General features: G+C 37.9%; 3 protein-coding genes across 8 annotated transcripts; 2 read left to right on the forward strand and 1 right to left on the reverse strand.

Annotated features, from left to right (window-relative positions):
- Positions 1-1,768: 1,768 nt before the first annotated feature.
- Positions 1,769-11,061, reverse strand: dennd11 (DENN domain containing 11). 4 transcript variants are annotated; one of them, XM_081372036.1, is made up of 11 exons: positions 10,466-11,061; positions 9,410-9,509; positions 8,686-8,844; positions 7,448-7,604; positions 6,197-6,335; positions 5,387-5,518; positions 4,952-5,102; positions 4,785-4,853; positions 3,681-3,872; positions 3,526-3,576; positions 1,770-3,309 (listed from the first exon to the last, which is right to left on the reverse strand). In XM_081372036.1, the coding sequence occupies exons 1-10, from the start codon at positions 10,848-10,850 to the stop codon at positions 3,564-3,566; spliced, it is 1,497 nt and encodes a 498-aa protein (XP_081228162.1). In that variant the 5' UTR covers positions 10,851-11,061; the 3' UTR covers positions 1,770-3,309; positions 3,526-3,563. The 4 variants fall into 4 exon arrangements, with proteins under 4 accessions (XP_081228160.1, XP_081228162.1, XP_081228161.1 ...); XM_081372034.1 differs by lacking the exon at positions 3,526-3,576 and having other exon boundaries at positions 1,769-3,309; XM_081372035.1 differs by lacking the exon at positions 3,526-3,576 and having other exon boundaries at positions 1,775-3,305.
- A 42-nt stretch (positions 11,062-11,103) lies between these two features.
- On the forward strand, positions 11,104-19,675 carry wee2 (WEE2 oocyte meiosis inhibiting kinase). Its single transcript, XM_081372517.1, has 12 exons — positions 11,104-11,630; positions 12,065-12,319; positions 12,456-12,655; positions 12,728-12,782; positions 12,913-13,082; positions 16,458-16,579; positions 16,683-16,829; positions 16,927-17,028; positions 17,599-17,684; positions 17,875-18,045; positions 18,533-18,681; positions 18,813-19,675. The coding sequence occupies exons 2-12, from the start codon at positions 12,074-12,076 to the stop codon at positions 18,946-18,948; spliced, it is 1,584 nt and encodes a 527-aa protein (XP_081228643.1). The 5' UTR covers positions 11,104-11,630; positions 12,065-12,073; the 3' UTR covers positions 18,949-19,675.
- On the forward strand, positions 18,823-23,124 carry bida (BH3 interacting domain death agonist). Of its 3 annotated transcripts, none has more exons than XM_081372524.1 (4): positions 18,823-19,037; positions 21,245-21,492; positions 22,366-22,499; positions 22,617-23,124. In XM_081372524.1, exons 2-4 carry the CDS (start codon positions 21,261-21,263, stop codon positions 22,803-22,805), a joined length of 555 nt encoding a protein of 184 aa, XP_081228650.1. In that variant the 5' UTR covers positions 18,823-19,037; positions 21,245-21,260; the 3' UTR covers positions 22,806-23,124. The 3 variants fall into 3 exon arrangements, with proteins under 3 accessions (XP_081228650.1, XP_081228648.1, XP_081228649.1); XM_081372522.1 differs by lacking the exon at positions 18,823-19,037 and adding an exon at positions 19,556-19,975; XM_081372523.1 differs by lacking the exon at positions 18,823-19,037 and adding an exon at positions 20,773-20,861.
- Positions 23,125-23,278: the final 154 nt, after the last annotated feature.

A 23,278-nucleotide genomic window follows, 5' to 3' on the forward strand; every position in this document is an offset into this window, starting at 1 on the left:
ATCCATGAATTGAGCGGTTTAGTTCGAGACTCGATCGCTTTATATGAACAGAATTTAGGCGTTTATTCACATATAAACATTCATCATCTCACGGTACGTTCACACGGGGCGTCAGCGTCAACGCTTCCCATTGACTTTGAATGGGTGACGTCAAGCGTTGACGAAAGGAATTGTGGATCCGTCGGCGGTGCTTCACTGCCGTTGCTCGCGGCAGAAGTTGAGAATTTTTCAATAGAGAGCCTAAGTCCCGCCCCTCCGCTTCCGGCTCATGGGACCTTACTTCGGAAAAAATATGTATGGAAGTCAATGGCGAGAGATAACTTATCTTTTTATTCCGTCTGAACTGTGCCCTGAACTACACATATGATGTTTGTCAATTTAAAAGGTAATTATGAAAGTCAAGAAAGTCGCAGTTTGTCATAAAACAGAAGAGTAACGTTTAGTTTTATGTGAAAATCGCTCAATGAACTACATCTCTCGTCTCGCACTATGTACGTCACAAGATCCGTTGCTCGTATGTGTGTATTCTGGCTCAAAACACTCAGGCATGACGGCGTAACGTTACGATTATAATGTAAGACTATAGAATAAAATGACAGACGTTAGCTTCAGTAAAGTTAGCTTCATTCATTGAGAGAAAAGGTATGACGTCGCATGTGCGCCTTCTGTGTTTGTAGTCTTTGTAATTACGTATTTTCACAGTCTTATACCTCAGCAGTTTTACATCAAGCTGCGACTTTCTTGACTTTAAAATGTATCTTTTAAATTGACAAACATCATATGTGTAAATCAGGGCACAATTCAAACGAGATCAAAATATTTGTTGTCTCTCGCCATTGACTACCATACAATATTTTTCCGAAATAAGGTCCCATGGTGGTCGACCGGAAGGGGAGGGACTTAGGCTCTCTATAGGATCGCTCTATGCAAATACAGTAGCCAGGCGGCAGCCAATCACGTTCATCCTGTTCAAGAGCAGCAAACTGAGGATATATTTTTTAAATTTCATTGGCTGACGCTGCTATGACCATGGCGTCAGTGCCAAACTTCAGCCACGCTTTCCGTCAAGCGTTGACGCTGACGCCCCGTGTGAACGTACCGTTTCACATCAGTTGTGGTAAATGCAAGGTTCATTCCAATGAGGTTGTCATGTTCTCATTGCGCGTTTAGCATCTGTTTGTTCGCTGATCAATGTTTATATGTGAATAAAAACCTAAATAAATCTGTTCATTGTATAAAGTGATTGTGTCTCTTCAGAAAATTTACTGAACTGCTCGATTCATATGGATTAGTTTTACGACCTCTTTATGAACTTTTTGAAGCATCAGTTGTGTAGCTGTCTATGGAGGAACAGAAATCAATCAGATTTCATTCAAATATCTTCATGTGTGACATGAGGGTGAGTAATTGACACGTTTTTCATTTTTAGGTAAACTAAACCTTTAATAGAAAGGCGGTTTTATGTGTTAAAGTAAGTTTATGTTTCAAAAATGGTGTCATTTGTATGTTTTTTAACAGCATGGATGAGGTTGTCATACTGTTATTAACTTATTATAGACTGGTTTATTTTGAGAGAATGTTTTTAGGAGTGCAAACATGGCTCTAGAATTTTCTAGATACTGTAAATGTCTAACCAGATATGAACCAAGAAATAAAGACATTATCAATCTCTTATTTTTAAAGGCTTTTCCATGCATTTTTGATCATTTCAGTTGATATGTTTTGTCTGCACAGTATTTGAGGGTAGTTTAAGACAAAACACTGTGATAGAAAAGAAAGAACCGTTTATTTCAAAATGGCAGTGAATAAGAATCACTGGCTTTAAAACAACAGACACATGCTGTTAGTTTGTATAACTGTATAGGTAGTGTGTAAGACAGAGGCATTACACTAGTGCTTTGTGATACCAGTAGAGTAAAACTCAACATTCATGTAGCTTGTTATTATGACAAAGACTTAGATAACGCACAAAAAGTATCTCACATACACAATACCAGACAATTCCACCTGTACAATTATGTTACATGGCTGCTTAATATACATTCTCCATTCATTTACAATCAGACACTAAATAACCAACCAACAGATTTATAATACAGAAGTTCTCAATTTCTCTGATAGATAAGAAATGTAAAAACTAAATTCACATTTAAGCAAATCTAGGTTATAAGCATCAGTATTATTTATTGTTAATTTAAATATTTTATTTAACATAATTTAAAGAGCTTTTGTCCATCCAACTGTTACAAACCTGAGTGCCTGCACTCGTTCCTAAGAAATCAATTGTCACAATGCGTTATTTTGTAAGCAGGTTAACATTTAGATGGATAGTGACTTTAATCTGAACAGGTCAAGTAAATGCTTTTCCATTTATGTTTTCTTTTGAATTTCACCTATATTAATGCAGCTCTACAAATAATTTGATTAATTAAGGATCCAGATTGGATTTTCACAGGATGAACATGTAAACACACACAAATCCACAAATTAATCAGCTTTGCGAGGCCAGTCTGCTGCTGTTATTCTGAAATTATCGACCCAAACACATTTAAATAAGAAACCTCAAATATATACAAATTCAAAAGTCTTTCACAAGTGATAATCATGAGCATTCACTGATGACAACGACGTGAACAGAATCACATTCATTTCTTTAGAGCAAATTAAGTGACTCAAAAAGCTGAATGTAACATTTCTGTGTCATTTGCATCATTTGTGCATCAGCCGGTGCATTAAATGTACAATTTACATTCAATACCAAGGGTGATAGTGATTAAAGGCCTATATTCAGCATGAACAAACACATTTTATGCTCCATTTCATCAATATGTAATAACAGCATTGAAATGACATTTGGGGAGTGAAATAAGAATGACTGAGAATCTTTTACAGTGTCATTCATTCCCATTAACATACATGAATAAGTTCTGTGCCAAACTACAGTAGCAAAACTGATTGTGTATCTTTGTTCATGCACAATAGATCACAAATAACACAACAAACACACTGACAGATGCCAGTTTTTTCCCAAAACGAAATGACTGGTTCACATGTAAATGATTAAGTTTAAAAAAAAATGTGGCAGAGATTGTGAAAATCTTCATCACAGTAGTGTGTAATATGCAACAACCATAAAACCTTTAGAAATACAGATATGACATTCAAAGCAAACTTTACCAAACCGTTGTAACCAGCAAAAAACCAGGAGGATCCAGGAAGTGAGAGTTGCTTCTCCGATTCTCTGGTGTCCAAGTGAAGCAGATTTGTATCCACTGGGGACGTCACATCAGTTGCCCCAGACAGCACTGGCTAGAAGAACAAAGTCACAACTGAAGACCACAGATTGAAAAGCGGTATAGAGAGGCACAGAGATCATGTTTTGGAAACAAGCTTAGGCAGAGTCGAGAAGAAATCCGAGATGGCTGGAAGGATACGAAGCACACAGAAAGGCAGACAGATAAGCAGAAAGACGTCACTGGATTGACTGGCCGCAAAGTGCACAAAAAGCCTGCAGTCAGATTGCACCTTGTTGGTGTTGGCAGTATCAGTGTGGTCCAGAGGTGTCAGGAATGGCTCCTGAGATTGCCAAGCCAGAGAAAGAGAGAGAAGAAAGCAGGTAGTCAGTAGGCAGTGGGTTGTAGCCCTAACAGAAAATGGGCTCCAGAGACAGAGTGTCTTACGGGCAGCAGGGGTTGTCGATAACCAGCATGACGTCGATGCCGTAGATTTCCAGCAGGTCGACGAGAAAGCCGCGGTCGGCCTGAGGATCCAGCCCCATGGCTCTCACGTGCTCAGCAGTCAGGGTAGGATCAGCGCTCGCCGCCAACTCAGACAGGGTCTGGAAGATTCTGTTGTTCAGTTCCATGAAGAACCTGGATCACAAACAGTGGCAAATTCCATACAGATTAATTACAGCAATCATTTCTCCATTGGTTTTCACAAGAAAAAGGTCAAAATAAAAGTAAACATATGTCAGAAAAGACAGCTTTAGATTTATATTATATTAGACACTCAAGAAATAGTTGCTTGATGTATAAATAAGGCTCTATTCTAAATGCAAAGCATAACAATGCAATTTACATGCGCAAATTTATATGGGATTTACACAAATATACTAGCATTCAAAAAATCTGGGGTTAATAAAGATTTTTTTTCAGCAAGGATGCATTCAATTTATCAAAATTAACAGTTAAGACGTTTATAATGTTACAAAAGATTTCTATTTAATTGCTCTTCTTTTGGACTTTCATGGTTTCCTCCAAAATATTAAGCAACACAACTGTTTGTTTTAGAAATGTATCCTGAGCACCAAATCAGCATATTAGAATGATTTCTGAAATGAAGCTAAATAATTCTTGTGATTGCAAAGCAGAATTTATATATATATATATATATATATATATATATATATATATATATATATATATATATATATATATATATATATATATATATATATATATTAACATTTATTTTAAATTGTAATAAAATTTTACAATATTGCTGTTTTTACTGTATTTTTTGGTCAAATAAATGCAGCCTTGGTGAGAATCAGAGACTTATTTCAAAAAACAGTGTAGAAAGAGAAATTTAATTAACTATTCAAAGAATAAAAATAAATTTGGATTGGATTTTTTCATTTTCCAAACAATACTGTATATACATATGGTTTCATTAAGCTTAAAGCCCAAACTATTTTCATAGAAAGTGTATTGAGTTGGTCCATTTCCAAACACTAAAAACTGCTGATGTGATAAACCGAGGTGTGTAATTCCATCACGTACAAAATGAAGAGTTCTTCCTCATTAGATGTGCAGTCTCCATCCACCTCCTGAGAGTACAGCAGCATCTGCCTGCAACGATAGCAACATCATCATATGCCTGTGGAGTTATGTTTTCATGTGTTTCTTTCCACCTCATATGCCTTTCAGATTTTAAAAGGCTGGTGTACCTCTGCTCACAGAGCTTGCGATACTTCTCTCGGTCCGCACTGTTGAGTCTAAGCAGAGGCTGGAGGCTCTCTCTGTGTGTCTTTACATTCTGATTGTCAATGTAGACGTCATACAGCTCCTTCTTTTCCTCAAAGATCTTCTCTGTAGTACCTGAGAACCCAAATAAAAATAGAAATAAATCAGAAAAGCAATTCACAGACACACCACTGATTTATTCTTACTAATACTACGTTACAGTACATTATTCTTTCTTGAATTTATCAACTAATACAGATGTTGGAGGAAAAGATTCTTGTTTTTTTTGAGGATCAACTAAGAACTACACCCATTCTGAACTTATTTAACATCTACTGTTTACAATGGTTAAACCATTTTGTGTCTGTGGAATTTTGAATTTTGCCAACTTCAGTCCATCTCTTGACTGAGAGACTTACAGGCCACATAAGACAGCTCAGACTCAAGAGCAGTGATGTCAGCAACGTTGATGTAAAAGAAGGGGCGGAACTCCGGAACAGTCAAGCCCATCCCAGGAATGGACACATTAGCAAGGCAGCAGCAACAGTATACTAATGGATGCAAAACAACACATAGCAAATTAATCAAGTTAAGTGTGAAAACACCCAGAATTATATAATAAAAGTTACAGATTAAAATAAATACACAAATCATTAGCTATGTTTCCATTCATGCTTTATAAATGACTTGCACTTTTTTTATGTGATATCCCAAAATTCACATTAAAACAGGTGGATGGAAACATAGCTAATGACAATGCCAAGACATTGGCAAGTGCATGTCGATAATCTGTAACATTGGATTTAGTCCCGTTCAGCTAAGCGTTCACATTGGCATTTTAACACCAAACCTAAAGATACCAAACCTAAAGGCATAGAGATATGTTCACAACCTGATTGATCGACTTTTATTATATATTTTGCGTCAGAACTAACCGAACGTCCAAAACAATGCTGTGTGCTGGGCTAAATGCGCTCGTTGTATGTGCGTAGCCTACACATGATGGTATGTTGACCAGCTGAGAATTCATGAAGAGCTTATAAAATGTGTAAACGAGTCAATAGAGTGGCCAGAATCCCTCTGTCACACACACTAACAAAGATCTGCTGCGCACCAGGGTTTGTTTTAATCTAGCCAAACATGCCAAGTGTGAAAATACCCTTAATTTGTATTGGAAAATAAGTGTTAGCCATGTGTCAATGTACATGTTAATGGGTTTCCTCTCTCACCTCGATAGCAGACCACACCGACAGGGGGAGGAGAGAAAATGAGGATGCGTTTCCTGAGCAAAGCAAACTTCCACAGCACCATGATCTGTTCTCCAAAGAAGCGGATGAACTGGGACATGCAGCCAGCCGGGTGTGTAATCTAAGGTGTACAGAGAAGGATTTCTTATTAAATGACTCCACATATACAGACACACCACACATATTAAAAAGGTCCTTTAAGTTTATAAAACAAAGTATGACAGCTTTTAGATCATAGAGAAAATGATGAATAATAAAATAATTATTCGTAGCCATAGACCTTAGTCAGGGTAGCAGCATTTATTTTTTGACAGGAATGAAAACGAGGCTGTGCGGGATAGAATCAGTGTGTTCAACGGATCGTACAGTTGTTTAACAACATACCAATCGTCCAGCCGACAAAACTTCCTTCCTTAAATCAGGAGACAAAAACTCCATAAAACAGTTCTGAAAGTTGTGAGTTATGAAAATCACACGATCTAGGACCTTTATTCAGTGCGCGCCACCGTAAAGACTGTCCCTCACAGCCTCGTTTTCATCTGTTAAATTCAATATGGCGTCTACCCTGACTAAGGTAAATTCAGCCAATAATTATGGCCATTTAGCTGATTAATAGAAGAGTATCATCTTTAAAATCCTCTGACAGGCTTGTCAGTGCATATAGCAATTATTCAAAGTTCAATGAGCAATTTCAGTTTTCATATTTTGCGAACTTCTTTTTTCTTTTCTTTTTTATAATTGTATGTACTTCATGCTTGATATCATTACATTTTATTATTTACCGGCAATTTTATGTAACTATGACAACCATAAACATTTAGAATGTGCATATTCCAAGACTGAACAAGGCCTTATTCAATAAACAATATAACCAAATCTAGTTCTGAGCTGAAGTATACGTCAGCATATTTATCTCCTCATATGGAATTCTTCTTTAACAATAGAGGATCTTGTGGTTTTTACACAGGCAAATTTGTCTCACAATAGTTCTTTTTTTTTTACTCCACGAAACCCATGCTTATGCTGCTGTCAGGATGTGCAGAAGTAATGCACTCTGATTAATCAGTAACACGTAATTCCCTGAGTGGCCTGACCTAGATTTCTTTAGAAACTAAAAAATAACTCATCTAATTATCTAAAGCTACTACCATAAAAAAAATATTTAATGAAGAGATCTTTAAAAAAGCTGAAGCTTTGATTAGCGGCAGACAATATTGGGTTACATCTTCAAACCTTCATCTCTGGGTGCATGCAGCGGTTGACTATGGGTCCAAGAGCGCTGGTCGGGCAGGCTGTGACCAAACCGTTCCCTCCTGGGGGCAACACTGCCTTTTTATCCTCGTAGAAAGCTTCCAGTGGAGAGTACTGGCCTGGACACTGCAACTGGTGCCTGTGAGAATGCATCTGCAGAATTAAAGCTAGTGTAGGTAATGTTTTTTATAAACACTTTTTGTTCTCCTGGTTGAAACTCTCTTCACATCCTGATAATAATAGTCGTCTCTGACTCTTGGTGATTCTATGGGACATTTCTTGCCATACGCGATTCAATAAGTCATTAAATAAGTCATTAAAACAATAATAAATAATAATAAAATTAAGTTTATGGTTCTCTGAAGTCAGTTAATGGTCACATGACATGCAGGTAAATCTCTTTTAGTAAGTGTTTTATTTAGATTGTTTTGATCTTAAAATTATTCATGATTTAATTACTTAATAGCTTTTCATTAAACTCAGAAACCCCTGCAGTTCCATCATGAACCATAATGTAATATTTAATGCACTTCATGTTGTTGATAAAAAAGAATGGAATGCATTTTCCTTCTCTTTGTATTTTTATATTAAAATGGGACAAGATTATCCTACTCAAATCAATGTGATAAAGTTAGGTCAAAAGTAATCTAAAAGTAATCCAAGTAGTCAGATTACATTATCTTAAATATGTTATGTAATGGATTATGTTACTAAATACAATTTTAGTCATGTAATTTGGTATCAGTAACCAACTATAATTTGTAAGTAACCTACTCAGCACTGCACTCACACCTACGGAATATTTTAGAGTCTCCAATTCACCTATACTGCATGTTTTTGGATTGTGGGGGAAACTGGAGTGCCCAGAGGAAGCCCACGCAGACACAGGGAGAACATGCAAACTTCAAACAGAAAGGCCTTCTGGCTCAGTCGGGACTCAAACCAGGGACCTAGGCGACAGAGCTACCCACTGAGCCACTGTGCCGCCCTCAGCAATTAATAATATATATATCTTATATGGAAGACTCAGGACCAAAAAATCTGAAACTGCCTGTCAACCAATGTATTTGCATACCTTCACGCAGATATCACGTCATCATCATCACATGCAACTCAGAGCTTATGTTTAATGCATAACAACATCTTAAAATAGCAATGATGCGTGCAAAAGAGTAAGAGGAGGAAACATAAGGTAAAACGTGATGCAAGAATACACTCACCGGACTTGGTTCTCCAGGAAGTGCATGTAACGGTATAGCAGTGTGTAAGAAGGAGACAAAATCCCTACAGATTTCATCCGAGCTCCTCGTTCCAGCTCACTTTCCACAGGCATGTTGGCAAAGCACGCTAGTCCAAAGTAACAGCCTTTACGGAAATATCTACAAAAAGAGACAAGCACATTTAATCTGGATTAATCTGCATACATGGCTATGTGCACAAAGTTAACCTGTTTGAATGCAAGTATGATAATACTACTGATCAAACAATTTGCTCCATGATTACAAATTACCTTGATGAATGTGACTAACACATTACAAAGCAAAACAATTGGTCAAATCTTATGTAACAGGATGTGGACGAGTATCCAATCCAATTTTTGGATTCAAAACATTTATTCCATTTCTAGGTTGTTGGTTAAAAAGTAACATGTATAACAAATATATACCATAAAAGATTTTATAATGTGAGGTCCAGGGCAAATGTAACACTAGATATGAAATCGAAATTTCATGTATTCATGTATTAAGTAAGTCCTACTTAAACTTTGTTTAAACTGTGCAGAAAATTATTGTAGTGTGTCTTACTAATTTTACCACAGTTAAATCAAATGTTTATTATAGGAAGTAGTTTTGCAGTTATTAGTTACGTATGAAAAGTTAAAAAATGTTACAATTGCCCTCAGCCCCTTATAAATACAGTGAGATTTAAGAAAGAGATTCCTACATGAAGTCACTTGAGATCCGATGAGAGCCGCTGGCCATTGACTTGAACTCTACTCCCTCCAGATTCACATCTTGAGGTAGGCACCATTCTATCATGTTCCCTGTAAAATACACAATGTGGGCCTATGTAAACATTTGTGAAGCTGTTGGACTAGGTTTTTGTCAAATAGTGTTTGCAGAAGAACACAAAAACTCTCCAAACGCCTTTCTCTGCTAAACTTCCTAGAAGCAAAAGAGGAAGCTGGGCAAGAACAGTGCAGTAGTCTGCCGGATGACTTATACAACTCTCACTTCATATTCTGTTTGTTTCCTTACTATGGGAAAAATTAGGATTTTGAGGCCTCTGTCACAAACACACATTATTGCACATGTGTTATTGTGTTATTGCACACAACTCTCACTTCATATTCTGTTTATTTCCTTACTATGGGAAAAATGAGGATTTTGAGGCCTCTGTCACAAACACACATTATTGCACATGTGTTATTGTATTATTGCACATATCTATGATAAAGTTTTCAGTTTCTGAATTAAAAGAAACATTTTGATATGTTTTGTGTAGCTTACGGTAAAAAATAAGTGGTGTAATGGTTTGGAGACTGCAATAAATAAATAAAAACCTTATAAAAAGTCTGAAATAAAATAAAAATAAAAAATAAAAAAGGAGTGTAGGCATAAGTAGTTCAGCATAATCTTTCATTGTTAGATTATTAGAACAAACAGCAGAGACAAAAAAAAAAGATTTCAATGAAAAAATATTTTTTTATTCTAATTAATAAAAAATGTATTGTTTATATTACCCTAAAACTTTCTGAGTAACTAACATACAGGAAGCCGGTTTTGTCATGTGACAATAAAATAAGTTTTATTATATTATTTTTTTTGCAGAAAAGTTATTATTATTAAATCAAAATAGAAATTAGATTTTTAAAAATATATATTTTTTTAAATTATCATCATCAACATCATCATCATCTCTGACATTCTTATTTGTGACTGCCACATACAATTTTTTTTTTTTTTTTTTTTATCTCAGTCAGACATTTTATAACCTCACCCGATCTGGTGTCGAAAGTCACAACAAACACAGCAACAATCTGATCTTTTTCTTCCCATCCAGACCCAGTGATCCTCCGATCCCTGACCGACAGCCCATGAAAGGCGCAGTCTCCGTCTTCATCAGTGGCAGAAGCATCTCCTCCCGGGCCGCTGTGTTTATAAGGAGAATGTGCACTTTCACCTGGAACAGCTGTTACACTATTCGGTCTCGCTGGGCTTCTGTTTAGGGAGATATCTAGCTCTACACTGCCCTCGGTCGGGTAACACGATAGACCGGATTGTATTGAATCTCCCGTCTCCGGTGATGAAACTGATGGGGCAAGTTCGGCCGGGGGGACCTCCTCCCAGTCCAGCAGCGGGGCGCGATCCGACTGCTCGACCATAGCGTTTTTCGATATTGACTATCGAAGAAATAAACAAAGTCGTCGCACTCGGTACAGAGCGGTCAGTCGGAGCGACCAACGCCACGCAAGAAACGGAACATAGCGCTTGTTGCGATACAAATCCCTAAATGTAGTAATACAGACAGGGTAACAGACGCTACCCAGGCGTACACTGTTTTGATGATGTCACACACTTCCGCTCACGTGGTGCAAAAGGGTTCTCGTTATCAACCTCCACCCACCCGAAAAATAAATACAACATAATGATGTTGTCTGTGTGCGCAGTCCCCTAAAATAAATATGTTGACGACTTTTAACGACCATAATTAGCTTTCCTTAACAGTCAGATATCATGTTTTGGAAACCACACATTTAACTTTTTTAAATGTTTTCTATTTAAATCATGTTTTCTGAAAGTGTCGATATTTGTGTAGTCTATAGTGCTTTAAGCATATGAATGCACGGACATTTAAATAAATAAATACTTGTGATTAGGCTACTTATTCCGTGATTCATTTCACATTTCACAAACGTAACGCCGTTGCCTTCCTATTTTGGATCATAACAAATCTTTTCGGAGAACAGATACAAAAGATTCGAGTGTGTTCATGTGTGAAGTGGCGATCGGTTCAAGTCAAACACACCTACTGAGTAAATCTAAACGCTTGATACTAGTTAGCAGAGTTAATTAATGGTCGAGTCACTCCGCCCATTGTTAAAGGACCTCGTTAACTTTGACGCGCCAGGTTCAAGCGTGGTCGCCCGTGAGCTCATTTCAGGGTAAGTTGGGACTGCATTTATGTTCAAAACTGCATAATAACACCATGGAAGCGATATATTGTGAAAGAAGAATCTGTAAATATTTAGCTCTACTCATAATAAATCATCTTTAGAGGCCTAGCGAGACTGCTCTCATATAGGCCTAACATCAAATACTGATTATGTTTGCCAGTCATCTCTTTACCTCAAATACATAACGTTATTGTGTAAAACAAAACTTCAGCCGATCTCAATTGCTATAATTAATTTTAATAAACCCATATACACCATATAAGTTGTTTTATTGGCCATCTGTCACCCCAACCTGTTGTTGGTATTGCATTGACCAACCCATATTGGTTGACCACTGATTTACAGTATGGTAGTTGTCATTCTAAACCCCTTTAGAATAAATCAGGGTTTTTTTTTCTTCTTTTTTTTCCCCCTGATTGTAGTGGTCTGAAATGGCCTCTGTGAATGCAGCACAGCAGCACCTGAACTTCTCCAGCAGTGGGGAGGAGGACAGCAGTGACAACAGCTTTGATGAATGGGCACACAGAAGTGTTTCGGTCAGAAGCCCCTGTCGGACGCCCCGGATACAGCGCCACCGCACCAGGAGCATCACTGTTTCCCCTTCCATCCCTACTTCTCCCATACCGTATGCTGCCTGGAAAAAACTCCGGCTTTGTGACTCGCCCAGTACACCAAAGGTAATCTTCCAGCTCTACAGTTTCATGTGAACTTTGATGCAATGGCAGTCTAATTTATACTTTTGTATGAGCAATACATAAACAGTTGACCCTATAAAGATTTATATTTACATCATCCAACTTCCTCCACTTACAGAGTTTGCTTTCTAAATCGACCCTCCCTTGCTCTAGCAGCAAGCCGTGTCGCAGGCAAAGATTCCTTCGTCTGCCTAGTGCTTTTGACTATGTGCCCTCAGTGAACGTTAACCCTTTCACACCAGACACGGTGCGCAGGAACAGTGAACACCACAAGAGGAAGAGCCAAAGGAGTGATGATTATGAGGATGATGCACAAAGGTAACTCAGCACTTATGTAAGCAATGCCCATTGTGGAACTGGATTTACATTGAAGTACCTTTATTTCAACAGATCTATGGACACTCAGAACTCATCAGAGGATGAAAGTTTCTTCCTCCCCTCAAAGGTACGGTTTCAAAGACCATAGTAGTTCATCCTTGTCTTTAATGTAGTAGGTTTATAATACTTCATAATCCCGCCGGAAGCTTTGGTAAATCTGTGTTCTCTCACATGGTCTCCCATCTGTTGGCCTTCAGAGGCCAGCAGTGTCATCCCGCATGCTGTCACGTTATGAGAGTGAGTTTCTAGAGCTGGGCTGCATCGGCGGGGGCGAGTTTGGTTCCGTGTATCGATGTGTGAAGAGGCTGGATGGTTGCATGTACGCCATCAAGCGCTCGCGCAGGCCAATTGCAGGCTCCGCCAATGAGTGAGTCAGCACTGCCACAGTGCTTAATAATCTTCTTTTTCCAAATGGACCCTTTTAATGTTTCCGGGGCTCTCATACCCCTTTCCCACCAAGGCAGTGCTGGTGCCGTTTCAGAGCCGGTGCCTACTCGCAAACCAGTTCTTTGTGTTTCGACAGCCAAAGAACCGGTTCTCGGCCAGGAAAATTGGTTCCAAAGCGGCACCAACTCTTTGCTGGTCTAGAACCGTTCTTTTACCACGTCATGCTTAAGTCTGGGCCTGGGGGCGGGGTTATTGTCGAACTTCTTCTCAAACGTAACCTCCGTCTATAGCAGAGATGGGCAACTTCGGTCCTGGAGGGCCACTGTCCTACAGAGTTTAGCTTCAACCCTAATCAAACACACCTGAACAAGCTAATCAAGGTCCTCAGGATTACTAGAAAATTACAGGCAGGTGATTTTTTTTCAGGGTTGGAGCTAAACTCTGTAGGACAGTGGCCCTTCAGGACCGAAGTTGCCCATCCCTGGTCTATAGTAATCCAGATGAGCAGCACAAATGTGTTCTAAACCAGCGATTCCCAAACTGTGGTCCGCGGACCACTAGTGGTCCGTGAGGGTACTGCAGGTGGTCCGTGGAAAGGCAAAATGAAATATAAAATAATATTTTTTTTACCTTCATTTTACCAGGAAATTCACATAAAAAAAGTAAAAAGAATATGTAGGCCTATATTGATGTAACATTTTAATTAAATTGTCAAGTTATTGTGTGATTACTAAAAAAGCCTAGTGGTGTTCGGCCGTGACATTCAAGTTTGTGCCGTTAGAACCACAACATTGGTTCGGTGGATAGCAACAGGTTCTCTGAAGAGAAAAGGGCAGTGTTGCCAGATTGGGCGGGTTAAAAAGGGTTTGGGCGGGTGGACAAAATTTGGGCTGGTTTGGTATCAGTTCGGCGGTTTTCAAACATCTACATTTTAAAGTCTAATTGGTTAAAAAACTAAAATAAAGTGTGCATGTAGTCCATAAAATCAGTCATCATGACATTACTGTACACACACGCCCATGCAGAGTCAGCTGGCATTGGTGTTGACATCACCGACGAGCACGCACTTTTAGCCAATCAGCGATCAGCAGGCAGATGCGATTGAGCGCGATAAGTTGTAGCTGTATATTCAAGTGATGGCTAATGCCTCTACTAAGTTGTATGTACACAGTAAAGAGTGAGATAGTGAGCAAATCTAAAAATGTACACGTGGTGGGATATATCGATGGTGACTATAACTCTGAGAGGAGAGCACAGTTATGTCCATGGTCATGTGCACACTAGCCTAACCGTACCAGACATCGGCAACTTTACACCGTCCAGACTGCACTATACTCGCCCCTGACACCTGCTGAAAAAGGTTTGAATCAACGATGAATCAGTTTTGACTGCTAAATTCTGCGTTATGTTCTGCAATGTGTACTTCCGAGGGTTAAAGTCATCGGTTCATTTCTTGATTGCCGTTTTGACAGTGTCCATCTGGACATTTTAGTCATATTGGCTAATTCTCCTTAATTATTGCCGTTTTGATCTGTTTTCCTGGATTTTTTTATTTTTTTTTTTATTTTTTTTTATCATTGTTATTTGTTTTAAGGAGATACAAATTGTGCTTATCAACCTTGAATGACATGGTAATGAAATTATATCATATTATTTTGGCAGTAAAATTTTGGGCGGTTTTTTCTTGTAGTGGGCGGGTTTTGGTGAGCTTTTGGGCTGGAAATCACCGTTCCAATCTGGCAACACTGGAAAAGGGCAGAGGCAAATATTATCTCATTATCACATCACACGCATATCCTTTAATGGTGCGTTCACACCGGACGAAATTTCGCTTCAAACTTTTGTTTTGACGCGGGAATTGATACAAAGTGGTCAAGCGTATCACTAGACGGGGCAGGCGCGATTTTGACATATGATCCCTTTTTGAATTTGACGCGCTCGCGTCCGGTGTGAACGCACAGTTAGGCATAGGCAGTTTATATGAAACGAAATGTTTATAAATGGAATGAATAAGGCCTGTTATTATTTTAATTTCCAGTTAGTTTCTTGATCTCGCGTTTCTGAAATGTTTTGCGGATGTGCTCTTAAGTGGACAAACTCAAGCCTAGGTACTTTTTGAGGAGTTGTAAAATTCTGAAGATTAATAATCCCCTAAAATCACCAAAGGTTTTGAAATGTTGACTATATTCCAGTGTTCTTATTACTGTATAGATTTCATACTCCATTGCTATGGAAATAAGCCTGTTGTTCAAATGAACCTGATTATGCCCTCGGGCGCTTGAGTAAATAAATAAATTAAATATGTGGCAGCCGTTGTGTGCAGTAAACTTTCTTTTAACAAGCCTGTTGTACTGATGTGATGACCAATGATAGTTTTAGAGCTAGTAAGCCTATTTAGAGGTGCAGATTAATTCAGGTAGGACTCTGTGTAGACATATTTTATTATGTGTATTATGAGGTGGTCCGCGAAAATTCTTGATTACAAATAGTGGTCCACACACACAAAAAGTTTGAAAACCCCTGTTCTAAACGTCTTCTTCTGACCCCAATATAGGATCGCAAAGCCAGGAGAAACATTTGCAGAAAGACGATGTAGTCCGCCATTGTAATTGTTATGCTTGAATTTGGCGCAAGCGTTTCTAGGAAAGCTAAGACGTAGCCTATGGCAACGTACACAGTGACGTAACGACGTCGTTCGCTGGGCTCTCTAGTCAGTGGAAAAACAAACAGGTTCTGTGAAGGTTCGCAAGTTGAACCAACTTTGAACCAGCACCAGTTCTGAACCAGTTCTTTTTTGGTGGAAAAGGGGTATCAGAAGCAGAAGTCATCATAATTGGGTGAACCTGTAATGGTGACCGGGAGACGACAGCAAATATAATGTGTGTATTCCCATTTTGCTCCAATAGCTAATGAAAAAAAGCCATGGTAGTGTTTGGGGGGGGGGGGAATCTTAAAAATAAAGGGTTTTTTTGCATCAGTGGTTCCATGAATAACTTCCATTGCTTGAAAGGTTCTTTAAAGTGGAGAAAGGTTCTTCACATTGACAAAAAAACATTTTTTTTAAAGAACTGTTCACTGAAAGGTTCTTTGGGGAACCAAAAATGGCTCTTCTATGGCATCGCTTTGAATAGCTCCTTTTGGAAAACTTTAAGAGTGTTGAGAAATGGCTTACAGCAGGCAGAAGAGAGAATGTCAAATCTGCCGTCATTCCCTCAGCCGTCAACTTCAATGTCCTAATTGAACTAAGGCCTAATCCTGGTTTAATCTAAGCCCTGTGTGAAGCTAGGTTAAGATTTTTGTGATTCCTTGATGAATCTTAGACCTTATTAATGTAAAACAAGTTCCTTTTTTTCAGACAGTTGGCCTTAAAGGAAGTGTATGCTCATGCGGTGTTGGGCCATCACCCTCATGTTGTCCGATACTACTCTGCATGGGCTGAAGATGACCACATGATTATACAAAATGAGTACTGTGATGGTAGGACAGAAGATCACAATACAACATACTGTAGATGGTTATGTGATTTGTGTATTGGTGTTTTTGTTTTTTTTCAACTATCAATGTTTTTTTGGTCTTGTAGGTGGTAGCCTCCATGATGCTATAACTGAAAAGGAGGAGCAAGGGGAGTATTTCAGAGTTCCTGAGCTAAGGGATCTGCTCCTACAGGTCTCCATGGGGCTCAAATACATCCACAGCTCAGGCCTAGTGCACCTCGATATTAAACCCAGTGAGCTCTGTGTCTCTTTTGTTGTTTTTCACATGCCTCTACCACTTAATGAGGTATTTGACATTTTGACTGGCACATACTTAAATTTCCTTTTCAGGTAATATTTTCATCTGCCGTCGACCCAGCTCGAGTGCTGGTGGAGAGGGAGACAGTGAAGAAGAGGATGAAAGCCCCTCCTCTGGGGTTGTATATAAAATTGGTATCTTCTTACCTCACCATGTTTTCAACCCTTAAATGCATAAGTGTTTTTATTATTATTATTATTATTATTATTATTAATATTAATATTATTACACATTCAGGTATTTAGTGATCCAGAAGGTTTATCTAACATGGATGGATCTCTAAATTGCCCCACAATAGGATAAAATAAATGTCCTGAAATAATTACTGATCACCAACATCATTTTTTTCACCGACACCTTAATTAAATCTTTAATTGACCCTAAATTTAACTTAAATTTGGGCAACTGAGCTCGTTATGCTGTTCAGGGTGATACATTAAACTAGTCTTAGTAAAGTTTGTGATTATTTCATCCGAACAAATTTTGCATATTGCTGTTCTAGCATAAATTTTGATTATGGTAAAGTCTGTCCAGCTGTCCATACAGCATACATGTTTACCTGTTGAGGCTTATCCATGTTGTGCACACAAAATAACTGCGCACACATAGTTAAAACAAGCCATCAGAGAAGTGCTAATTAAATTGCACTGTTTTGCCATTTATATATCATTAATAGCTGATATCATGGGTCTCTTGTTCTTTAGGTGACTTGGGTCATGTAACATCCATCTCAAGCCCTCAGGTAGAGGAAGGGGATAGCCGTTTCTTGGCCTATGAGGTCCTGCGAGAGGTACGATATCTGTTTGAGCTTTCTCAGGGTGTTTAGTTCGCTGCAGAGGTTAAACTGCACTGCACTGATCTTATACTGTATACAATGACTGACAAAACAAGATAATTGTGGATGTGACACACTGTTGCTGTTTTTTTCTTTTTTCTTTTTTTTTTTTTTTGCTGGCTGCATTTTACTTTTTTGTTTACAGGACTACACGCATCTTCCTAAAGCAGATATTTTTGCGCTGGGCCTGACACTGTTATTAGCTGCTGGAGCTCCACCACTTCCTCAGAATGGTGAAAACTGGCATAGCCTCAGACAGGGTGAGCTGCCCAGCCTGCCCCAGGAGTTACCAGCACCCTTTAAAGACCTTTTAAAGGTACTGTTTGAGTAAGCACATCTGAGTGGTTCATTGCTTTCCCTATAATGGTTTTGACAAAGTTGGTTAAGTTTCCCAAAATAATCAGTTTACTACTTCACCTCAGAGACTTAAAAAAAATTTAAAAACCACCAGCATATTCATGATCATTCTTCAGAATGGCAGAGGACTGAACTGAAACTAAAAGTATCAGCATTCAGGGGAGTCTAATTCCATTTAAATGACAGTGGTGTGTATTTGGGTGGTTTAAAAAAAAAAAAAAGCATGTACTTTTATTCCACCAGCAGAGGGCATAGAACAAACTATCATAAAATGCTGGTCAATGTAGTTTCGGTTCAGTCCTCTGCAATTCTGAAGAATTGTCATAAATGAGTTAGTGGTTTTGAAGTTTTGTGGTTTTGAAGTTTTGTTTACCATGGATTCATACATTCAGTCTCTGAGGTCAAAATTGAAAACCTAATATGGACAATACATTTGTATTTGATAGACTATGTTAGATCCTGACCCTACTACAAGGCCATCTGCATCTGCGTTGTGTCGGCATGATGTACTGCGCAAGGAGAGAGCTGGCAAATTGGCTACACAGCTTCGCAAGGAGCTAAATGTGGAGAAGTTCAGAACGGCTATGCTGGAAAGGTGAGTCATCTGGCATTTATACTATACTGTAGTACTTTATTTCATAAGGAAGCACTACTTGTATTGTTTACTTCCTTGAAATAATCACTTATGCTGAGGTATTTACTGCAACACCTTTTATTTCTACTTAGAGAACTCAAGGAAGCCCGACTGGCTGCTATCTCACCCCAGCAGTCATCCCAACCAGGGTCTCTTCCGAGAGCTGGGAGGAAGCTTGTGGGTAGAAATGCAGCCCGGTCTATGAGCTTTGGTTTCCCCGGATACTAGCACTGAATCATGTACCGTCTCAACATGCTTACAAACTGTATTTCTGGAATGCAACAGTCCGACACATTTGCATTACTCAGCATGTCATGGTAAAAATGCCACATCAAAGCCTCCTTTTGTCTTGAACTTGACTCGTGTCAAAAACAAACACTGCCACTGCTGTTTTATGTGGTGCATGAATCAGCACATATTTAAGGTTTGCCGTTGAATGCCAACTTTATCTTGTCAAATAACCAGTTCATTTTAATTGTAAATAAAGTTTTTAAATGTTTTTTTTTTCTGAGTGATGTTGATTGATGTACCTTCAACTCTATCTGCTATGTTTGGTTCAGCAACATCAAACTTCACAAGATAAAGACGGCAGAACAATTAAATGTCCGCCGGGTATGTTTTTTTTTTTTTTAGTAAGACTCGGGTGATCCTCCTAGAAGAGATGTCCTAACACAGTGGTTCTCAAACAGGGGGCCCAGTATGTCTTAAATGTGTGTTATATTCGCATATTTAAAATATGTACAGGTTAAATCTGACACATTTTTTAGTTTATTACAAGGGGAGGGTTTTAAATATTGTCTGTCTCGTTTTGCCAGCTCTTCCTTATCTGGCAAGTGCAGAAGGGGAAATTCGTTTCCAAAAACCCCTTTCTCCTAAAGCGCAGGTCATTTGTAAAAGTCTGACTTTAAGTGACTTTAAAGTCTGTTCATCTTTGCCTTCTCGGCGATTATGTTTTTTTTTTTTCTTAAGTCACATTTTATTTTAATGCTTTAACTTTTAACAAACGGCGAGAATAATTTCTAACAACATGGTTTCAAAAAATGCTACACACTCGTCTAGACTTCAGTGGGAAATTCCGGTAGACTTTGGCCACGCCCTCGTGGCTCGTGCGTTACGCGTCACTGATACAAAAGAACAACAAGACGAAAGGCGGTCCGCGAGGATTGAAGGTTTTCATTCCTCACAGCTCTTTTTTGAGTTTGTTCGTTTTTCTGAGATAATGCTTCACCGTCCATTATTTTGACTGAAAGTTTACGTAAGTAACGAATGTTTCTTCTTTCACTCAAAAGATGTATATAACGTTACACGATTTTGAACATTTGCGTCAAAGAATAAATATTATTTAATGTAGTATAAAATCAGTACACCCCGGTACTTTTGCTGCGAGATCGTAGCCTTATCATGGTTTGTGTCGATAATGTCACGACACTTTATGCAGTTTCTTTAAATATAAACATCCATTCACGTGTCTACTCTAACGTTAGTTTATTTAACGTTAACTTAACGTTACCTAAGTTAGATAGACCAATATTTCACGCTTCCCTCGGTTTGACTAAACTTTCCTTTTAGTGCAGAACTGACCGTGATATTAATGTTCAGACATGTGCTTCATCTGGCTGGTATTTTTATTTTTAACTGCATTAATCATTGAGCTTTTGTGTGGTCCTTTTTAGAGATGAATTTCGACTTCAGTCTTTCTTTGTTTTGATCTGAAAATCATTTCTTCTGAAACTGATCTTCGGCACAAAATGGGGGAATTTGCAATTACATTTGTATTCTAAACTTCACTAAGACCAAAATTATCACTAATAGACCGAATAATGTTAGCTAGCCGTTATTTAACTGTTCATATTTTCAGCTGCTTGCTAACGTTAGTTAACGTAATCTAGTTTGATATTTCATCATCTTATTACAAGCCAACCGTCGTCACAACCATGAACTACATGTTTGCGTTTATTTAGATTTTATATATCATGTTTTTTATGTAATATATGAATGATAATACACAGGTGTTCATGTAGCTTAAAGGGTGGAGCATGGCATTAGCAACGCCACGGTCATGGGTTCGATTCCCAGGCAATGCATGGACTGATAAAATGTACGTTATAAAAGTTAGGCTACCTTGAATGCAATAGCTTTGGGTAAGAGTCTGTCAAATGCATAAAGAAGTACTGTCATAACAGAGAACATTACGAAGTTTTACAAAGTCTTTATTTTTATATTGTTTTTACAAATGTGAATGTCAGGTTTAGTTTACTTCTGGGTACAAATGTGTCCCTAGACCATATAATATATATGGTAAAATATTAAATGCATTTAAATTATATATTTACCAGGCTGTAGGCTATATAGTCTTGAAAATCATTACCGTGTCTTTTGTTTTTGTCATGATATCTGGTAAAATATTAAATAAATGTAAATTATATATCGATCAGGGTGTATATATACTTGAAAATAATTACCGTGTCTTGTTTTTTGTCAAGATAATGAAACTAACTGCTTTTGTGTTTCCTTTTAATTGCAGAGCACAGGTTTGTGCAATGGAACGCAACAGAAACATTGACAATTTTCCGCACTGTTCCCTGCTGCTCCTGTCCTTTTTTGAGCAAAAAAGCTGCCAAAATAGTGTGCTTAAAAGAGAACTTGATCTTCCTTATGATCACAATTATAATGAAAGTGATGGCGATTTACAAACCGATGGACATAGTTCCTCACTCACCTACAAAGATCTTTTACATGAACTTCAGAATCAAGTTCAGCCTCAACTGCCAGGTATTTTTACTGTTGCCTTATTATTTTCTCTTATCTAATTTTTACTGTTTTCTGATCACCTTAATTGATACCAGTAAACAATGATTATTTTAATGTTATGGCTGATAACTATGGAAGCTTGTTTCCACCAAGAAATAAAAAAAAGGTAATTGCGACTTACAATTCTGACTTTTTTTTTCTTGCAATTGCAAGTTTATATCTTTTTATAACTCACAATTCTGATTTTATATCTCTCAGTTCTGACTTTTTTTCTCACAATATCGAGTTTACATTTGTCAATACAGATTTATTTTCTCTCGGAATTGTGAGATATCACACAATTCTGATTTTATAACTCGCAATTGCGAGTTTATATCACAATTCTGAGAGGAAAAAATTGTGAGATTCTGACTTTTTGCAGTTGGGAGTTTAAATCTTACAATTCTGAGAAAAAAGTCAGAATTGCGAAGTGTTAACTCAGGATTGTGAGGAAAAAGTTAGAAAGTTGGTAGGAACGAGTTTCAATAGATAGCTGATAAATAGACAATATTTTATCCAATGAAAATATAACACAAATGTTTTTCTCAAATCATGATATTGGTAATATAATTCTGATGTGGGACCTCCATTAGAGAAAAACACTTCAATTAATAGTGCTAAATCTTTGCCGTAATCTAGCATTATGTGTTTAAATTTCAGTTATATGATATCAGAAATGGTCAAATATACAAATTGGAAATGAGTGGTGGCCTCACCAAAATGCAAAATTGACTGACACCAAGTAGATTTTTGGATGAATTATTTTGCATCCCTAATTTTTAGTTACATAAAAACTACTGTATTTTTGCTGTTGTCCATGTCAGTTAACACGGCTCTTATGTATCTCCATCTCAGTTGATGCTGAACAGGCTCAGGCAGCAAGGGAAATGGCTGCAGAGCTGATCAGAATTGCTGACTTGCTTGAGCAGAGAGTCCTGTACCAAGCCGCTGAAACTTTGACCAAGAAACTGGACACTTGTGACCCTCAGGTAAGACTAATGATTCTGAGCAGTTTATTTATTCTAATAAATTTACACTAATGGTTCCTCCTTAAACCTGGCATCATTTAACACCCATATCTCACAATATTCCTTTAACATTTGCAGTTATGGTCCAGACATCTATCTGATGGAGTGCAGGGCTTACTTCACCAGGTGGCCGGAGCCAAAGAGTTTAAGAAGGAACTTGTCGAGATGGCCTTGACTTTTGTGCTCATGAAGACTGTGTGTGAGCGTGTGCCCCGGTTTTTGTTCAGACTTTATGGCACTGTGGTGCAGTATTTCGGATCTCGCTGATCCCTGATGAGGTCTGTGTACCAGTTATACATTTGTAAGGGATATGTAAATGTTTTTGTATAAATGAAATCTACATTTGAAAGTTTTTGCCTCCTGTAAAGAGAAAGTTGGGTCATGGTTTAGTCAAAGTCTAGACTGAAACCTTTTTTTTTTTTTCATTACTGTTTTAATGCTTTGTGAAACAGGTAATTTTATTTTTGCATTTTGGTCATGTTAAGTTTTATGATTAGGCATTAGGCTGTTTCTTTGACTGCCATGGAAAAATAATATCCTGATTAAACCAGAAAATTGTATAATAAACCAATTAGAGAAAAATGCATTATTCATCTCCCCTCTGCTAACTTTGTTTAAAAGTGCATTCAGAAATTGTCACTCAGCCTGTACAGGATATCACATGATCTCCCATTATTTTCATGTACAACGAGCCTGAGTCATATTAGTACAAAATAGAGGAAGAAACTAAGTTTCTGCTT

Source organism: Scardinius erythrophthalmus (genome assembly GCF_964197995.2).
Source record: "Scardinius erythrophthalmus genome assembly, chromosome: 8".
Taxonomy (NCBI): Eukaryota; Metazoa; Chordata; class Actinopteri; order Cypriniformes; family Leuciscidae; genus Scardinius; species Scardinius erythrophthalmus.